At 41.7% G+C, this 15795-nt stretch overlaps 1 protein-coding gene across 1 annotated transcript; it reads left to right on the plus strand.

The window, feature by feature from the left end:
- Nucleotides 1-1302: 1302 nt before the first annotated feature.
- LOC117908200 lies at nucleotides 1303-2958 on the plus strand. The gene has a single exon (XM_034821845.1). It carries the CDS (start codon nucleotides 1303-1305, stop codon nucleotides 2956-2958), a length of 1656 nt encoding a protein of 551 aa, XP_034677736.1.
- The last annotated feature ends 12837 nt before the right edge of the window (nucleotides 2959-15795 follow it).

Here is a 15795-nt window from a genome sequence, read left to right on the forward strand (position 1 = left end):
GACCATTAAGCGTTGAGAGTCTGAGAGGTTTCACTATAGGAAACCCCCTAGGATGTGGAGGTAGTGCATGTGTGGAGGTGATGACCACCTTGCATGGAAGCGCCCCGCCTCTTCGGAGGCGTGTAGAGGGTTGCGTACCATCGGAGGGTACGATCGCTTCTGCTAGGGATCTTTTAAAGTCCACCTATCTCCTTTTAGAGCCACCTTGACCACGTAGTTTGAGCCTTAGACATTTCAATTAGAATTTTCCTTCCCGAACACGTGGGTGCATCTATGGGCCTTCAGAGCCGGTTCAGTAGTGACAAGTTTAGTTACCTTCGCAGTAGTCTCTTATATGTCTGCTCAGGATTGGATATCAGTTTGATTGCCTCCAGGTTACCTTTCGACACATTGGATAGACATTCTTTATGAAGTTTCCCTTACCCCGTATCTTATCTAGTATTTCCACTTTTGTAGGAGTATTGATACGTTCAGTCTGGGTTCGACTTCTTGGATCAGAGTTGAGGGTAGATTGATCAGGGTATCGGACCAGTCAGACCAGAGGTCAGATCAGAGAGATATGGATTCACAGATAGTCACCGTCAATCAGTTTGTTGAGGCCATGGCTTCGATTCAAGAGGCTATAGCTAGCCTCGGCCAGAGGATAGATGGGCAGCAGGCCCAATAGGTCCCATCCCAGGATGGTACCCAGTATGATCATACAGTGCCACCACCCCCTCCACCCAGTCAGTCAGCACCACAGGTCATGCCGTTCACCCTACATAGTCAGACCGAGGTTGCTCCGCCTCCCGTCACCGTGCCTACCCTGACCTCAGAGGACCCACATGCTTGCATGGATAGGTTTGAGCAGGGGTTGAGGCAGTTAAGGACTTCTGACAGAGCCATTACTTGGGAGGATTTTGATGGAGTGCCAGTGGCCAGTTTACCGGCCAAGTTCAGGATGCCAGAGATCGAGCGATACACGGGATTGGGTGCCCCCGCATCCATTTGAGGCTTTACAGTACGATCATTAGAGCTCATGGATTGGACGAGGCTCAGATGATCATGCTTTTCCCCATGCCTTTGGGTGGCGCTGCACGGCGTTGGTTTGCTTCTTTGGATGTATCACGTCGTCGAACTTGGGATGATATGGCCCAAGAGTTCTTGAGACAGTATGCATTTAATACTGTCGTTGACGTATCGAGGAGGGAGCTCGAGGCTCTTAGGCAGAGATCAGACGAGTCAGTTTCTTCGTTCATCTCTCGCTGGCAAGGGAAGATTATCGAGATCATTGATAGGCCATCAGAGAGAGATCAGATTTAGATGGTTTTGAGGAGTCTACAGTCGAGGATTGCTAGGCATGTGGTCAGGGTACCTTTTACAGATTTTGGATCTCTGGTTTTGGCTTTGTATGATGTCGAGGACGGCATTTCGAGAGGTTTGTGGGCAGATTCTTTCCCTAGTGATGTTAAGGGGAAGAAACCCTTCGGAGGACAGAGATCGACAGATGTGAGTGCCATCAGTTCCTCTAGTCAAAGGCCTCTCAGGCGTCATCAGCCTATCCCACAGCTTCTCGAGGCTCGTCCATCTTACACGCCTCAGCAGTACAGGCCACGGGCACCTCACCCGACTTATGAGACATATCAGCCTCAGCCATTGGCTTTGCCCTATTATGCTACTCAAAGCATTGAGAGGCCTCCTATTTCTTATACAGCCACTGGACAGCCATGCTACGCTGCACAGTTCACTGCGAGACCCGCTACTTCTTACCCCAGGCCTAGAGCTCAGCAGACCTCTGCTCCATTTGCTTTGAGGACGCAGAGACCGTTCTCCCAGATAGGCATGTCGTTGAGCCAGGCTCTTTGGAAGCTCACAGAGGCCGGATTATTGGCCGCTCTCACTCCGAGACCACCACCTCAGCCTCTTCCCCCTCAGTTCAGGATGGACTTACATTGCGCCTACCATCAGGGGCCTAGGCATGAGACTGATAGGTGTACCGTATGGAGGCACGCCATCCAGGATTTGATCGATCAGGGTTTGGTTCACTTGGGTCAGCCGAGTGTAACCCAAAACCCATTACCTGCCTACACCACGCATGCAATTCCTCCACCGATCGATGGTATTCATTTCCTGGATTTTGCTGATTTAAACGACCACATCTGCATGTTGAGATGGGATGACACAAAGCCGGAGCCCATAGAGTTGGGAGATATTTATGAGATGAGCAGCATGACCTTGAGGCCTCAGATGCCCACTTCATTTAGGCTGGTTCCTGAGGAGGCATCATTACAGACGACCATTGTTGATCCTCCGAATTTTACTCGCTACAGTGTTTGGACACCGTTCGTCTTGGTCCTAGATGTTGAGGAGGTTCATGCTCCACACATTGATGATTCTGAGACTCTAGACATTCAGTATATTCTCCGAGGAGGTAGAGTGATGCGACAGCCACCCCCCACAGCAGCTAGGCCATTTGAGGGTACATCTGCTCCCGAGGAGGTCAGAGCAGAGGACGATGAGATCTTGAGACAGCTACAGAGCACTCAGGCTCATATTTCTATCTGGAGCCTATTGGCATCCTCAAGCACTCACCATGATGCACTGACTCGAGCTTTGAGCCAGATCAGGGTCAGCACTACGACCACTCCCGAGGGACTTATTCACATGATGACGGTTGGCAGAGCCTCTTGTATCGTGTTTTTCGATGACGATTTGCCACCGAAGGGCTCGGACCACACATGCCCTCTATACATATCTATTGGCTGTTCAGGCCGTCGAGTCCCATCTGTCCTTCTAGACAATGGCTCGGCCCTGAGCGTATGTCCTCTTGCCACTGCCATTGCCCTCGGATACACTTCTTCTGACTTTGGTCCCTCCACTCAGACCGTTCGCGCGTATGATAACACTCGGAGGGAGGTCATGGGTACACTAGAGATTAAGCTACTGATTGGTCTGGCCACTTTTGTCGTCGTGTTTTAGGTTTTGAGGATTCCTACGTCCTTTAACCTGCTTCTGGGCCGACCATGGATCCATAGAGCTGGGGCCATTCCTTCTTCCCTTCATCAGAAGGTGAAGTTTATTCATGATGGCCGGGTCGTCGTCGTGCAGTCTGTAGGGGATATGATCATTTCGACAGAGCCTGTACTCGAGATTAGTCACGCTGATGATGATTTTTTTCTGACCAGATTCACCTTTGACGAGATGCAGACTCTAGAGATGGAGGATTTCTGCCGAGACTTTGTAGCCATGTCCTTCGACCAGCACAACAGCACGGTGGTGCTCGATGTTATACGGAGCATGTCTTATCTTCCCGGTATGGGTCTGGGGCGGCGTCAGCACGGGCCTAGTGAGTTCATGACCTTTCCGGACCGCGACGTACCATTCGGGCTTGGATTCGTTCCCACTGAGGCCGACTATCGTTATATGGCGCGACTGCGTAGGGAGAGGGTGAGGGCCCGCTTGACTCGTACGCCATTTTATTATCCTGTTCGCCCATACACCATGAGCCTAACCGATTACTTTATGAGGGCATCAGAGCCACATGCACCATCTAATGGGATAATCGGAGGACTCAGCACCACCCAGGAGGCCGAGCTTCAGCGCCTCGTCTAGCAGTTACAGTTGAGTGACGGAGCCCCTAGCCCTTCGACTTTTGCGTTGATCGCTCCTCCCTCCCCAGATCGCACGAGCCTTATGACGCTTTGCTTCCCAGATGAGATTGATGAGCACGGGACTTTTGTCGAGATCCGAGACATAGTGGACGGAGCCGTGCCACGTGATAAGTACGTTGATGAGATGCTTGCGATGAGCTTGAGCCAGATCGAGGAGATAGCCTTGCCTGAGCTCGCTTCACCATTTGATCTCTTTGAGGTGTCCGTCCTCGAGATCGTCAAGGAGATTCAGTTCGCTCCTGCTCCGAAGATCATCGAGGATGTTATGGTTGCTGATGGTTTGTTTGATGACCTTGTTGGCCTAGTTGAGGGAGCGCCCGACCTTGTGGACCCACCTCTTTCCTTTGATCTTTTATCGGGATTTGTCTCCCGTCATGACTATGCATCTGACTTTTCATCTATGGATTTAAGCATCTTGAGTATTTGCCTGTCTTTCATGTTATTGATTTATCTGCACCATCTTCACCCACATCACAGATTTTTGACATTGATGATGAGATTGCACAACACGATTCGGATGATGACTCGTCTTCTGCTTCCGATTCGGGTCTCGTTGATGAGAGAGTTTCACCTGCTGTAGGGGACACAGAGATTGTTATTTTCGGCACAGCAGATCAACCTAAGGAGTTGAGGATCGGGTCAGATTTATCCATTGATGAGAGAGATAGCCTCATCCAGTTGCTCGGTGCGTACTTGGACGTTTTCGCATGGTCCTATGAGGACATGCCAAGCCTTGATCCATCTATCGTCCAGCATCGTTTGCCACTTCTGCCTCATGCCAGACCGGTTAAGCAGAAGTTGAGACGATTGCATCCTCGTTGGAGCTTGCAGGTCAAAGAGGAGATTCAGAAGCAGCTCAGTGTAAGATTCTTATCAGTGGTCGAGTACCCGGAGTGGCTGGCCAATGTTGTCCCTGTTCCCAAAAAGGAGGCATGGTGAGAGTCTGCGTTGATTTTCGAGATCTCAACAAGGCCAGTTCTAAGGATGATTTTCCTCTTCCACACATCGACATGCTAGTTGACAGTACGACAGGTCATTCGATGTTGTCCTTTATGGATGGATTTTCCGTGTACAGTCAAGTCTTGATGGCTCCAGAGGACATGGAGAAGACGTCCTTCATTACCGAGTAGGGTACTTATTGTTACAGAGTCATGCCATTCGGATTGAAGAACGCAGGAGCCACCTATCAGAGAGCGGCGACCACCCTTTTCCATGATATGATGCATCGGGATGTCGAGGTTTATGTAGACGACATGATTGTGAAATCCAGAGACAGATCAGATCACCTATCAGCTTTGAAGAGGTTCTTTGAAAGGATCCGATAGTTCAGATTGAGATTGAATCCCAAGAAATGCACTTTCAGAGTGACTTCTAGGAAACTCTTGGGGTATATGGTCAGTGATAGAGGCATAGAGATAGATCTGGATAAGATCAGAGCTATCCTGGACATGCTTGCATCGAGGACAGAGAGAGAGGTCAAAGGCTTCTTGGGTAGACTTCAGTACATCAACAGATTCATCGCCAGATTGACAGACATCTGTGAGCCCATTTTCCGACTCTTGAGGAAGAGTCAACCCACTGTTTGGGATGATTAGTGTCAGCGCGCATTCGAGAGTACTTGTTGTCACCCCTAGTCTTGGCGCCTCCTACACCAGGCCGTCCTTTACTCCTATATCTATCAGTTTTCGATGTGGCGTTGGGGTGCATGTTGGCTCAGCTTGATGATTCGGGCAGGATCGGGCCATTTATTATCTGAGTAAGAGGATGCTAGACTACTAGAATGAGATATGTTATGATTGAGCGCTATTGCTTGGCTTTGGTTTGGGCCACTCGCCGACTGAGACATTACATGACTGAGTATACAGTGCACTTGATATCCCGTCTAGATCATCTGAGATATTTGTTTGATAGGCCCGCCCTGGTCGGTCTCCTCATGAGATGGTTGGTACTTTTGACTGAGTTTGACATTCATTATGTCACTCACAAGTCCATCAGAGGGAGCATTGTCGCGGATCATCTAGCTTCTTTACCGGTTTCCGACGGTAGCGCCATTGATGATGACTTCCCGGACGAGGATGTTGCTACTGTGACTAGTCTGTCAGGTTGGCGCATGTACTTTGATGGTGCAGCCAACCATTCTGGATACAGGATAGGTGTCCTGTTGATATCCCCTCACGGTGATCACATTCCCAGATCTGTTCGTTTGGCATTCTCGGATCGACATCCTGCCACGAACAACATTTTTGAGTATGAGGCTTGTATCTTGGGATTAGAGACATCCCTCGAGCTTGGGATTAGACAGATGGAGGTGTTTGGTGACTCCAATCTGGTATTGAGACAGATTCAGGGCGATTGGAAGACTAGAGATGTGAAGCTTAGACCTTACCACGCGTATTTGGAGCTACTGGTCGGGAGATTCGATGATTTGAGATATACCCATCTGCCTAGAGCGCAGAACCAGTTTGTTGATGCCTTAGCTACTCTGGCTTCCCTGATTGACATTCCTGCTGATGCCACTGTTCGTCCATTGTTGATTGAGTCGAGATCTGCTCCTGTGTACTACTGTCTGATTGAGGATACGGAGATAGACGATGGTCTACCCTGGTACCATGACATATATCACTTTCTGAGACTCGGCGTGTATCCTAAGGCTGCCACGGCCAAGGATAGGAGAGCCCTGAGACAGTTAGCCGCCCGATTCGTGATTTGTGGTGAGACATTATATAGACGATTAGCTGACGGGATGCTATTATTGTGCTTGGACCGTGCCTCTGTCGATCGAGTGATGAGAGAGGTTCATGCGGGAGTCTGCGGACCGCATATGGGAGGACATATGTTGGCCCGTAAGATCATGAGGACCGGTTATTTCTGGTTGACCATGGAGACAGATTGCTGCCGGTTTGTTCAGAAATGTCCCGAGTGTCAGATACATGGGGATCTCATTCACGTGCCACCTTCAGAGTTGCACGCACTGACTTCACCTTGGCCGTTTTTAGTATGGAGTATCGACATCATCGGGAAGATTTCGCCGAAATCTTCCAGTGGTCATGAGTTCATCTTGGTCGCCATCAACTACTTCACCAAGTGGGTGGAGGCCGCTTCGTATGCAAGATTGACATCGTCTGGAGTTGCTAGTTTCATCAGATCACACATTATTTGTCGCTATGGAGTCCCTCATGAGTTGATTTCGGATAGAGGGGTACATTTCAGGGCAGAGGTTGACACCTTGGTGCAGCGATATAGCATCCGACATCATAGGTCGTCTGCGTACAGGCCGCAGACGAACGGGGCAGTAGAGGCCGCGAATAAGAACATCAAGAGGATATTACGGAAGATGGTCGAGACTTCTCGGGATTGGTCAGAGAAGCTCCCATTTGCATTGTGGGCTTATCGGACTTCTTTTCACACCTCTACCAGAGCCACACCCTACTCATTGGTGTACGGCATGGAGGCAGTACTACCCGTTGAGATCGAGATGAGTTCATTGAGAGTAGCACTAGAGCAGTAGATTCCCCAGACAAATTGGGCTCAGGCTCAATTTGATCAGCTCAATCTCCTAGATGAGAGGAGATTGAGATCAGCAGACCATGTTCGTGCATATTAGAGGAAGATGGCCCGCGCTTTCAAAAAGCGGGTCAAGCCCAGACCATTACGGATAGGTGACTTGGTTCTGAAAGTCATCAGGGGATTGATTAGAGATCCTAGAGAGAAGTTCAGACCTAACTGGAGCAGACCTTATTTCATTAGGGAGTTAACCCTAGAGGGCGTCGCATGGTTGATGGATTTAGATGGAAACCGATTCTCAAAGCCGACCAATGTGGATCAGCTAAAGAGGTACTATGTTTGAGACCATGGTCATAGGATGGGTGGCCATCATTTTGGTTAGCCATATACCTTGTTATTCCCTTTTGATACATAGTCCGTTGCTAGCCCATTGAGCCTCGCATGCGCATTATAGCCTTTCTTTCTTATCGCCTTGCTCACATTTTCACACCGGGATAGGGGCCCTTTAATGTATGCATGCATTGTTTGGAGGTCTCATGAGCCTTGGACCTAGGAGCGCATTTTTCTCATTATCTTTTCCTATCATTGCACCTCTACATTTTCATCTCATCTTATTGGTTGTGTTATTCATCTCTTCTTCCTTATCCTATCTACTATTTGTTTGTCTCATATTCTCTCCACCCTGAGTGGTGAGCCTCCTCAGTTCATCACATGGAGGATAGTTACATCATTTCCACCATCTATCTCATGGACATTGGTTTAGAGATCCTTAGTTTGAGAAGGTCATCTCGTTAGAGAGAGTTTTGGGTTGCCTTAGCACTTGGGTCGGTGTCCATCCGTTATCGACATCACCCTTGGGGTTCATTTGTTCATGTTCAGGGTATGTGTATTTGTATATATGTAAAAAAAAAATGAAAATGAAAAGAAAAGAAAAAGAAAAATAATAAGCACATGTGTGTATGTGCATAGTGTTCTCGATCATTGAGTATGTATATTGATGTCTAGGGGTCATTTTTATCGAGTATGTTTGTTATTGGGAGTTCGTATGTGAGCTCTCTGAGATCTCATGTTATTTGTATTGCTTCATCATATCTATTTGTGAGAAAGATGAGTGACCTTCTCCTAAGGACTCCGAGTCATTGTCCTTTCCATCATTACATTCATTATTGATGTGACTTCACTTCATGTTTGATCTGAGTCGATCACCACCTTTCTTCACATATTCATTGTTTCGCTGTCGTTTTTATCGTTGCTTGTGATTCATCTCATTCCCTTCACATCTTATTCTCTCCTTACAGCGACCCATCTCGGGTTCGATACTCACTTCGCATCATCATTACACATATCACTATCAGTTCATTTTGCTTCATTTGTCTCCTTATCGACATCATATTCACGTTAGGCATCCTCAGGTCCATGGCTCATGGGGTTCACTATACATGTTGCATTTCATATATGAGGGCATGAGTGGGTATTTGAGCCTAGTTTTCTTTCGTTTCTATCACCCTATCACCTTGGCCTACGTTACGTCCCATGTCTTAAGACCACCCTGAGGCCATGGGATCAGATGTCGTCTTCGGCAGCCTCTACTTGGACAAGTGATTGAGATCTGGTTGATATTTAGATATTGTCATGCTTCTTCTTTTGGGAGTCGCCCCTTTGATGTGTAGGACCGATTCAGTTGTGTTCGGATTACCGGGATCGTGAGTTTGACGATGATTGACTTGGTGTCACTCGATTTTTGACCTATCGTACCTCTGGTGCCACACCGGGGGCATATCCCACTTCATTTAGAGGTTTATGGATCCTCACAGACTTGCACGATCATTATCACTTACCGGATGCTCACTGAGACGTGGACATGATCGTTACCTTACGAAGCCCCCGAGATCCATCCAGCTAGGTCCGCATTTCTCGACACTTGGATGCCATCATGCCTCTCCATCTGTGAGGTACATCTTGGATATATGTGCATGATTCAGTTATGGATTCGGACGACTAGTGTTACATGTTCGATGATAGATGATTTCATGTCGCTCTATTTCTGACCTTTCGTGCATCCGATGACCATATTGGGGCATATTTCCGTTTCGGATGAGATTTACGGATCTTCATGGAGGTCACGTGCTCGACGATAGATGATTTCATGACATTTGTTCTTTTGACCTGTCACACATCCGATGCCATACTGAGGCATATTTCCGTTTCGGATGAGATTTACGGATCTTCACGGAGGTCACGTGCTCGACGATAGATGATTTCATGACACTTGTTCTTTTGACCTGTCACACATCCGATGCCATACTAGGGCATATTTCCGTTTCGGACGAGATTTACGGATGTTCACGGAGGTCACGTGCTCGACGATAGATGATTTCATGTCATTTGTTCTTCGGACCTATCGTGCACCCGATGCCATACTGGGGCATATTTCCGTTTCGGATGAGATTTACGGATCTTCACGGAGGTCACATGCTCGACGATAGATGATTTCATGACCCTTGTTCTTCTGACCCGTCCCACATTCGATGCCATACTGGGGCATATTTTCGTTATGGGTGAGATTTACGGATCTTCGCGGAGGTCACATGCTCGATGATAGATGATTTCATATCGGTCGATTTCTGACTTGTCATACGTCCGATGCCATACTAGGGCATATTTTCGTTTTGGGTGAGATTTACGGATCTTCACGGAGGTCACGTGCTCGACGATAGATGATTTCATGTCATTTGTTTTTCGGACCTATCGTGCACCCGATGCCATACTGGGGCATATTTCCGTTTCGGATGAGATTTACAGATCTTCACGGAGGTCACGTGCTCGACGATAGATGATTTCATGTCACTTTTTCTTCTGACCCGTCCCACATCCGATGCCATACTGGGGCATATTTCCATTTCGGGTGAGATTTACGGATCTTCGCGGAGGTCACGTGCTCGACGATAGATGATTTCATGTTACTTTTTCTTCTGACCCGTCCCACATCCGATGCCATACTGGGGCATATTTTCGTTTTGGGTGAGATTTACGGATCTTCGCGGAGGTCACATGCTCGATGATAGATGATTTCATGTCGGCCGATTTCTGACTTGTCATACGTCCGATGCCATACTGGGGCATATTTCCATTTCGGGTGAGATTTACGGATCTTCGCAGAGGTCACGTGCTCGACGATAGATGATTTCATGTCACTTTTTCTTCTGACCCGTCCCACATCCGATGCCATACTGGGGCATATTTCCGTTTTGGGTGAGATTTACGGATCTTCGCGGAGGTCACATGCTCGATGATAGATGATTTCATGTCGGCCGATTTCTGACTTGTCATACGTTCAATGCCATACTGGGGCATATTACCGTTCTGGATGAGATTTACAGATCTTGGTGGAGTTGCGCGCTTATCCCCATTCGCGAGACGTACATCGGGACGATGATCTATTCGCTATCTTTACGATGATCTATTCTTTGTTTTCTCTAACATCCATGATCTATTTCTCCTGTTGACGGTTAGATCTTGGTTCGTTTGATATTAAAGGATTATACTGGGTTCGCTTAACCCATCCGTTTGAGCCTATGATGAGCTTTGTGAAGCCCCATGAGGGTGGAAGAGAGTGTCATGCCCACGAACACGCTCAACACCCTCCATGCCCATTGCCAGTCATTACCTCCATCTCCAAGCCTTCGTTTTTAGTTTTCGGAATATCCATCATGCTTGATTCCATACTTTTCATGCTCATTCTTTCCTCACCATCCCCTCTCCCCCTCTTGACGCCCATTCCCGTCCACGCATGGCTGCTCCAAACCTCCCTCGCACCTTTCCGCAATCCCGACGTCTCCCGTTCCGTCGACCAGCGCACCGAAGGTCGCCTCCGGCACGCCCAGGAGGTCGCGGCTGCTGCTGCTGCTGCCACTACCACCCTCCAATCTACTGTCATATTCCAGTATCATTCAAATGGCGACGACTGCGGTTCCCAAATCCCCGCCGGCACCGTCGACGATGGGGTAGCGGAGGTGATGAAAGGAAAGCTTGAAATTTCTCTTGGTGATCCTCGGGTGGAAAAGCTATGGGTGGCAGCAATGTTCAGGAAGCGTTTATGGTTGCTACTGGGCTTGAGGGTGATGATTTTCGCTAAGTGGGCTTGGGCTTGATGAAAATGAAGCCCAAGGCCCATTTCCAACCCTTAACCCCTTTTCAAAGCCCAAGGTCCATCCCTAAAGGCCCGGATCCTAAACTCCTTTTAACCCATTTTCAAAGCCCATTGATTCCTTTTGTTTGTTCTTTTCCAGGCCCATTTTCTAAGTCCCTATTATTATTGCATGGGTATCACATCTAGGCCCATTTTTGAAATCCATATTATTATTATTACAAGGCCCATTTTCGACGTCCAAGGCCTATTATTATTATTATTATTATTAATTCAACTTTTAAAACATTATTATTATCATTATTATTAATTCAACTTTTAAAATCTTATTATTATTATTATTATTATTAATTCAACTTTCAAAACCTTATTATTATTATTATTATTTCAAAATCTTATTATTATTATTATTATTATTATTATTATTATTATTATTATTATTATTATTATTATGATTATTATTATTATTAATTCAACTTTTAAAATATTATTCTTATTATTATTATTTCAAAACCTTATTATTATTGTTATTATTATTATTATTATTATTATCATTATTGTTATCACCCTAGGCCCTTCTAATTCCAAAGCCCTTTTAATCCCTTTTGTTTATCCATATTATTATTATCATTTATTGTTATTATTATTATTATTGTTATTATTATTATCATTATTATTAGTATTATTATTAAAAATCTATACTCTCTCTCAGTTCAATTTCCTAATATTATTTTTATCATTATTATTGTTGTTATTATTAAAAATCTATATCCTCGCAATTTAATTTCCTAAAGTTCATTTCTTATTATTATTAAAAATCTATATTCTCGCAGTTCAATTTCCCAAAGTTCATTCCTTGTTATTATTATTATTACAAATTCAACTTTCAAAATCTATATCCTTGCAGTTTAATTCCCTAAAGTTCATTTCTTATTTTCTCTGGCAAATTTCATTTTAATTACCGAAGCTTTAATATTTTAAATTTAATTCCCAAGACTCCAATTTTCCAATAAGCTCCAAGAATCCAATTTTCACTCGAATAGTTTTAATTCCATTTCGGCTCCTAAATAATCCTCTGTTCTTCTTGATTTTACATAAGCAATAGTGAATTCTTCATAATTCTAAAACACAGAATTTGTGAGACTAGTTCATGAGTAATAAATTGGGCTTTGGTGGGGGCCCTATGTTTGATCTCTTTCGATTGTCAACTGTTGTGCTTAATGTATTTTGTTTGATCTTCGTTTTGCACTTCGATATGCATGAATTGTATTTTGTATTCATTAATTGTGTACTAATCCCGTTTCTTGATAACGCATTCTGGCTCGTGGCCCAGGTACGCATGCACTTTCATCTTGATCATTCTCTACGCATGTTCCGATTCTCATATGCATGATTTGACTTAGGTATCCATTGACTTTCTCATTAATTGCCATGTCGGCTTCGTTCTATTAGTAGAGACCCGACTTTAGGGACTTAGAGGGGTGCTACGATCCATACTGTACCTTCCCGATAAGTAACATGACCCCCGAGCCCGATCCACCACATTTTCCAAAAATAAGAAGTCATACTTAGGGTTTTCTTTCTTATTTTGTTTACCCTTTTAAAAATAATACAAAAATAAGTGGCGACTCCAAGTCATTTTTAATCAACAAATCAATTTTTGAAATAAAAATCGAGTCGGCCATCGAGTGGGAAGCGCATGAGCCAAAATGCGGAGTCCACAGTATTCTTAAGTAAATGAATTTTCAAATATTTTTTTTCTTATTTTAGATAAATTATTAAATTGGAATGTGCTAGGTATTAGGAAATTTTTATTTTAGGAAAAGACAAGTTGGAAACAAATAAGGAACTCCCTTTTCAAAATTAAACTCTTAGAGATTTTTATTTTATTTTATTTTTTAAAATAAGTAAATAAATCCTTTTAGATTTTAGATCTCTAAGAATTTTTTTTTTTACTTTAAGGAAGAAGTTTTATTTTTCCAAGTCTTTATGAAATAAAATATTTCCTATTTAGCACAAGATTCTAATTTAAAGAAATAAATTATTTTTGAAAAAATCTATGATAGATAATTCATGATCAAGACAGCTTACCAAGATATTGTTTCAAATAAAATAAATTAAAATGGTAATTTTGGATTTTCTTAAAAGAATAAATTTTTGTGGGTTTTATTTCCATTATTACATATTTAAAGAATTGGTTGTTTGGAATTTCAAATTCCTTTTAGGTCTTTCCTTTATTTGTGTTGGGTGGATCTCTAGGCTCTCCCTCTTAGAGAGAAGGAGAATGATACCTAAATTGGTCCTCTAGGCTCTTCCCCTTCCCCAGAGAAGGAGGAAACCTTTTAATTTGAAAAAGGAAAGTTCAAGGATAAGAAATATGAAAGACATCCCTATTTGGTAGAAGAGTTCCAATTCAAGTAATAAATAAAAGTTTTGGAAATTCTCATGATGGATAATTTATTTTAAGATAGTTACAAAAATTATCTTAAAGTCTCTCTTCAAAATATTAATAATCTAGATTAGATATGTTAACCTTTTATATACTAATCTTTTTCTTCTAATTTTAGTAAGAGTCAATGAAATGTTTGATTGTACGACTATCATGCATTAACAATCAGATTTTTTTTTTTCAACTATGGTAGGTTTATTTTGGAAACCTAATTTTTATTTTTTATTTTTTATTTTTAATTTCACCACTTTCAATGGTAGGGTTTGAATTTCTTCTTGGGAAAACAATGACCCTCATGGATTAAGAAGTTATTGCATACTAGATTTAGACCATATTATAGTCAATAATCGTATACCTAATCAATTACATTCACTTTGGGGAACAATTCCAATCCAATTAGAAAAAAATTGGTGGTTATTCATGAAAAACTCACTATTCTTAATTACATATAGTTATAGTGAACTTAGAGGAGGATCATAGTCTTTTAGTGGGCATATCTTTCTTTAATATTATTCTAAAGAACTAAAGGGCTATCATATTTTAATGAATAGAAATTACATACAATAACAAGCTAAATAGAAAACTAAAAATATTTAAATAAATTTATAAATGTGAAACATTTAAGTATGCCTTTTCATGAAACTTGACGACTATTTTAAAAATGAAGCATAAAAATTATAGATCTAGATATTTAGACCTTCATATCCAACAAAAAGAATACCAATGCTACATTCAAATCCAAATCATAGAAAATTAAGGATTTCAATAATTGAATTCTTAAAAAAGAGAAAAATTCATATTTCATAAAGACTATAAAAATATATAAAAAATTTTGTACCTCTGGGCTATAAGTAAAACAATAATGTTTATATCATAATACTTATAATAATCTCTATTTATATATAACATATATTTTATTTCACATATATGACTTTAGATCATAAATTTTCTATATGGCTTCTAGCCATGAAAGATTATCAAATTAATTGTTCCACATAGATATTAGCTATGAGAAATTATATAATATTAATCCTTTATCTATATATATATATATATATATATATAGTTTATAAAAATAATCATCTTTATAGTTTTCATTTATAGGAAATACCTATTTTATTTTATAGAACTTTAGGCTATGAAATTATTTTACATGTATATTTTTTTTCAAGATATAAAAATATATACAAAAAAAATTTCCATATAGCTTCAAGCTTTGGGTTATAAGAATATATACAAGTTTTTCATATAGCTTCAGGCTATAAGAATATGCCAATTAATTATTTATATAGCTTTAGGCTATAACGATATACAAATTATTTTTCATGTAGCTTTAGGCCACCAAATACAAATTATCATATAACTTAAAATTATAAGAATATGTAGAAATATATACTTTTCTTCTCTACATAGGTTGATCATGATAAACAATATTTTTCATATTATCATAAAGTAAAATAATTACTATGAATTCAAGAAACTAACAAGGCAATATTAACTAAAGAATAAATTTGTCAGAACTTCTAGCCATGAATGATTTTATTACGATAAAATGAAAAATTTGCATAACATCAAACTATAAAAATATTCTCTATATAGCTTCTAGCTATAAAATTTCATAAAATTATTAATTGACAATTTAGTTTGTAGAACTTTTGGTTATACCATAGTTAAAAATTCTTTATATAGTTTTTTACTATACAAAATTAAAATATCAATATTTTCAAGTTTTTACCTTAGGTATAGAAAGTATGGCTTATATAGCTTCTTGCTATGAAAACATTTTTTGTATAGTTTCTACTATACATTTTATTTTATCATAACATAAATGTATAAATTTGTATATAACTTCAAGTTATGAAGCATTCATTGTATAGCTTATGGCTATAAATTTTTGTTTTGTAAAACTTTTGGTTATACAATATAATTAAAAGAAATTAAAAGATAATATCTTTCATAGCTTCAGGTTACAATTATTTTGTCAAAACAAGAAAATGTGCTAATTTGTACATAGCTTCAGGCTATGAACCATTTTTTTTTTTTTA

The sequence above is a fragment of the Vitis riparia genome, chromosome 19 (genome assembly GCF_004353265.1).
Source record: "Vitis riparia cultivar Riparia Gloire de Montpellier isolate 1030 chromosome 19, EGFV_Vit.rip_1.0, whole genome shotgun sequence".
Classification (NCBI taxonomy): Eukaryota; Viridiplantae; Streptophyta; class Magnoliopsida; order Vitales; family Vitaceae; genus Vitis; species Vitis riparia.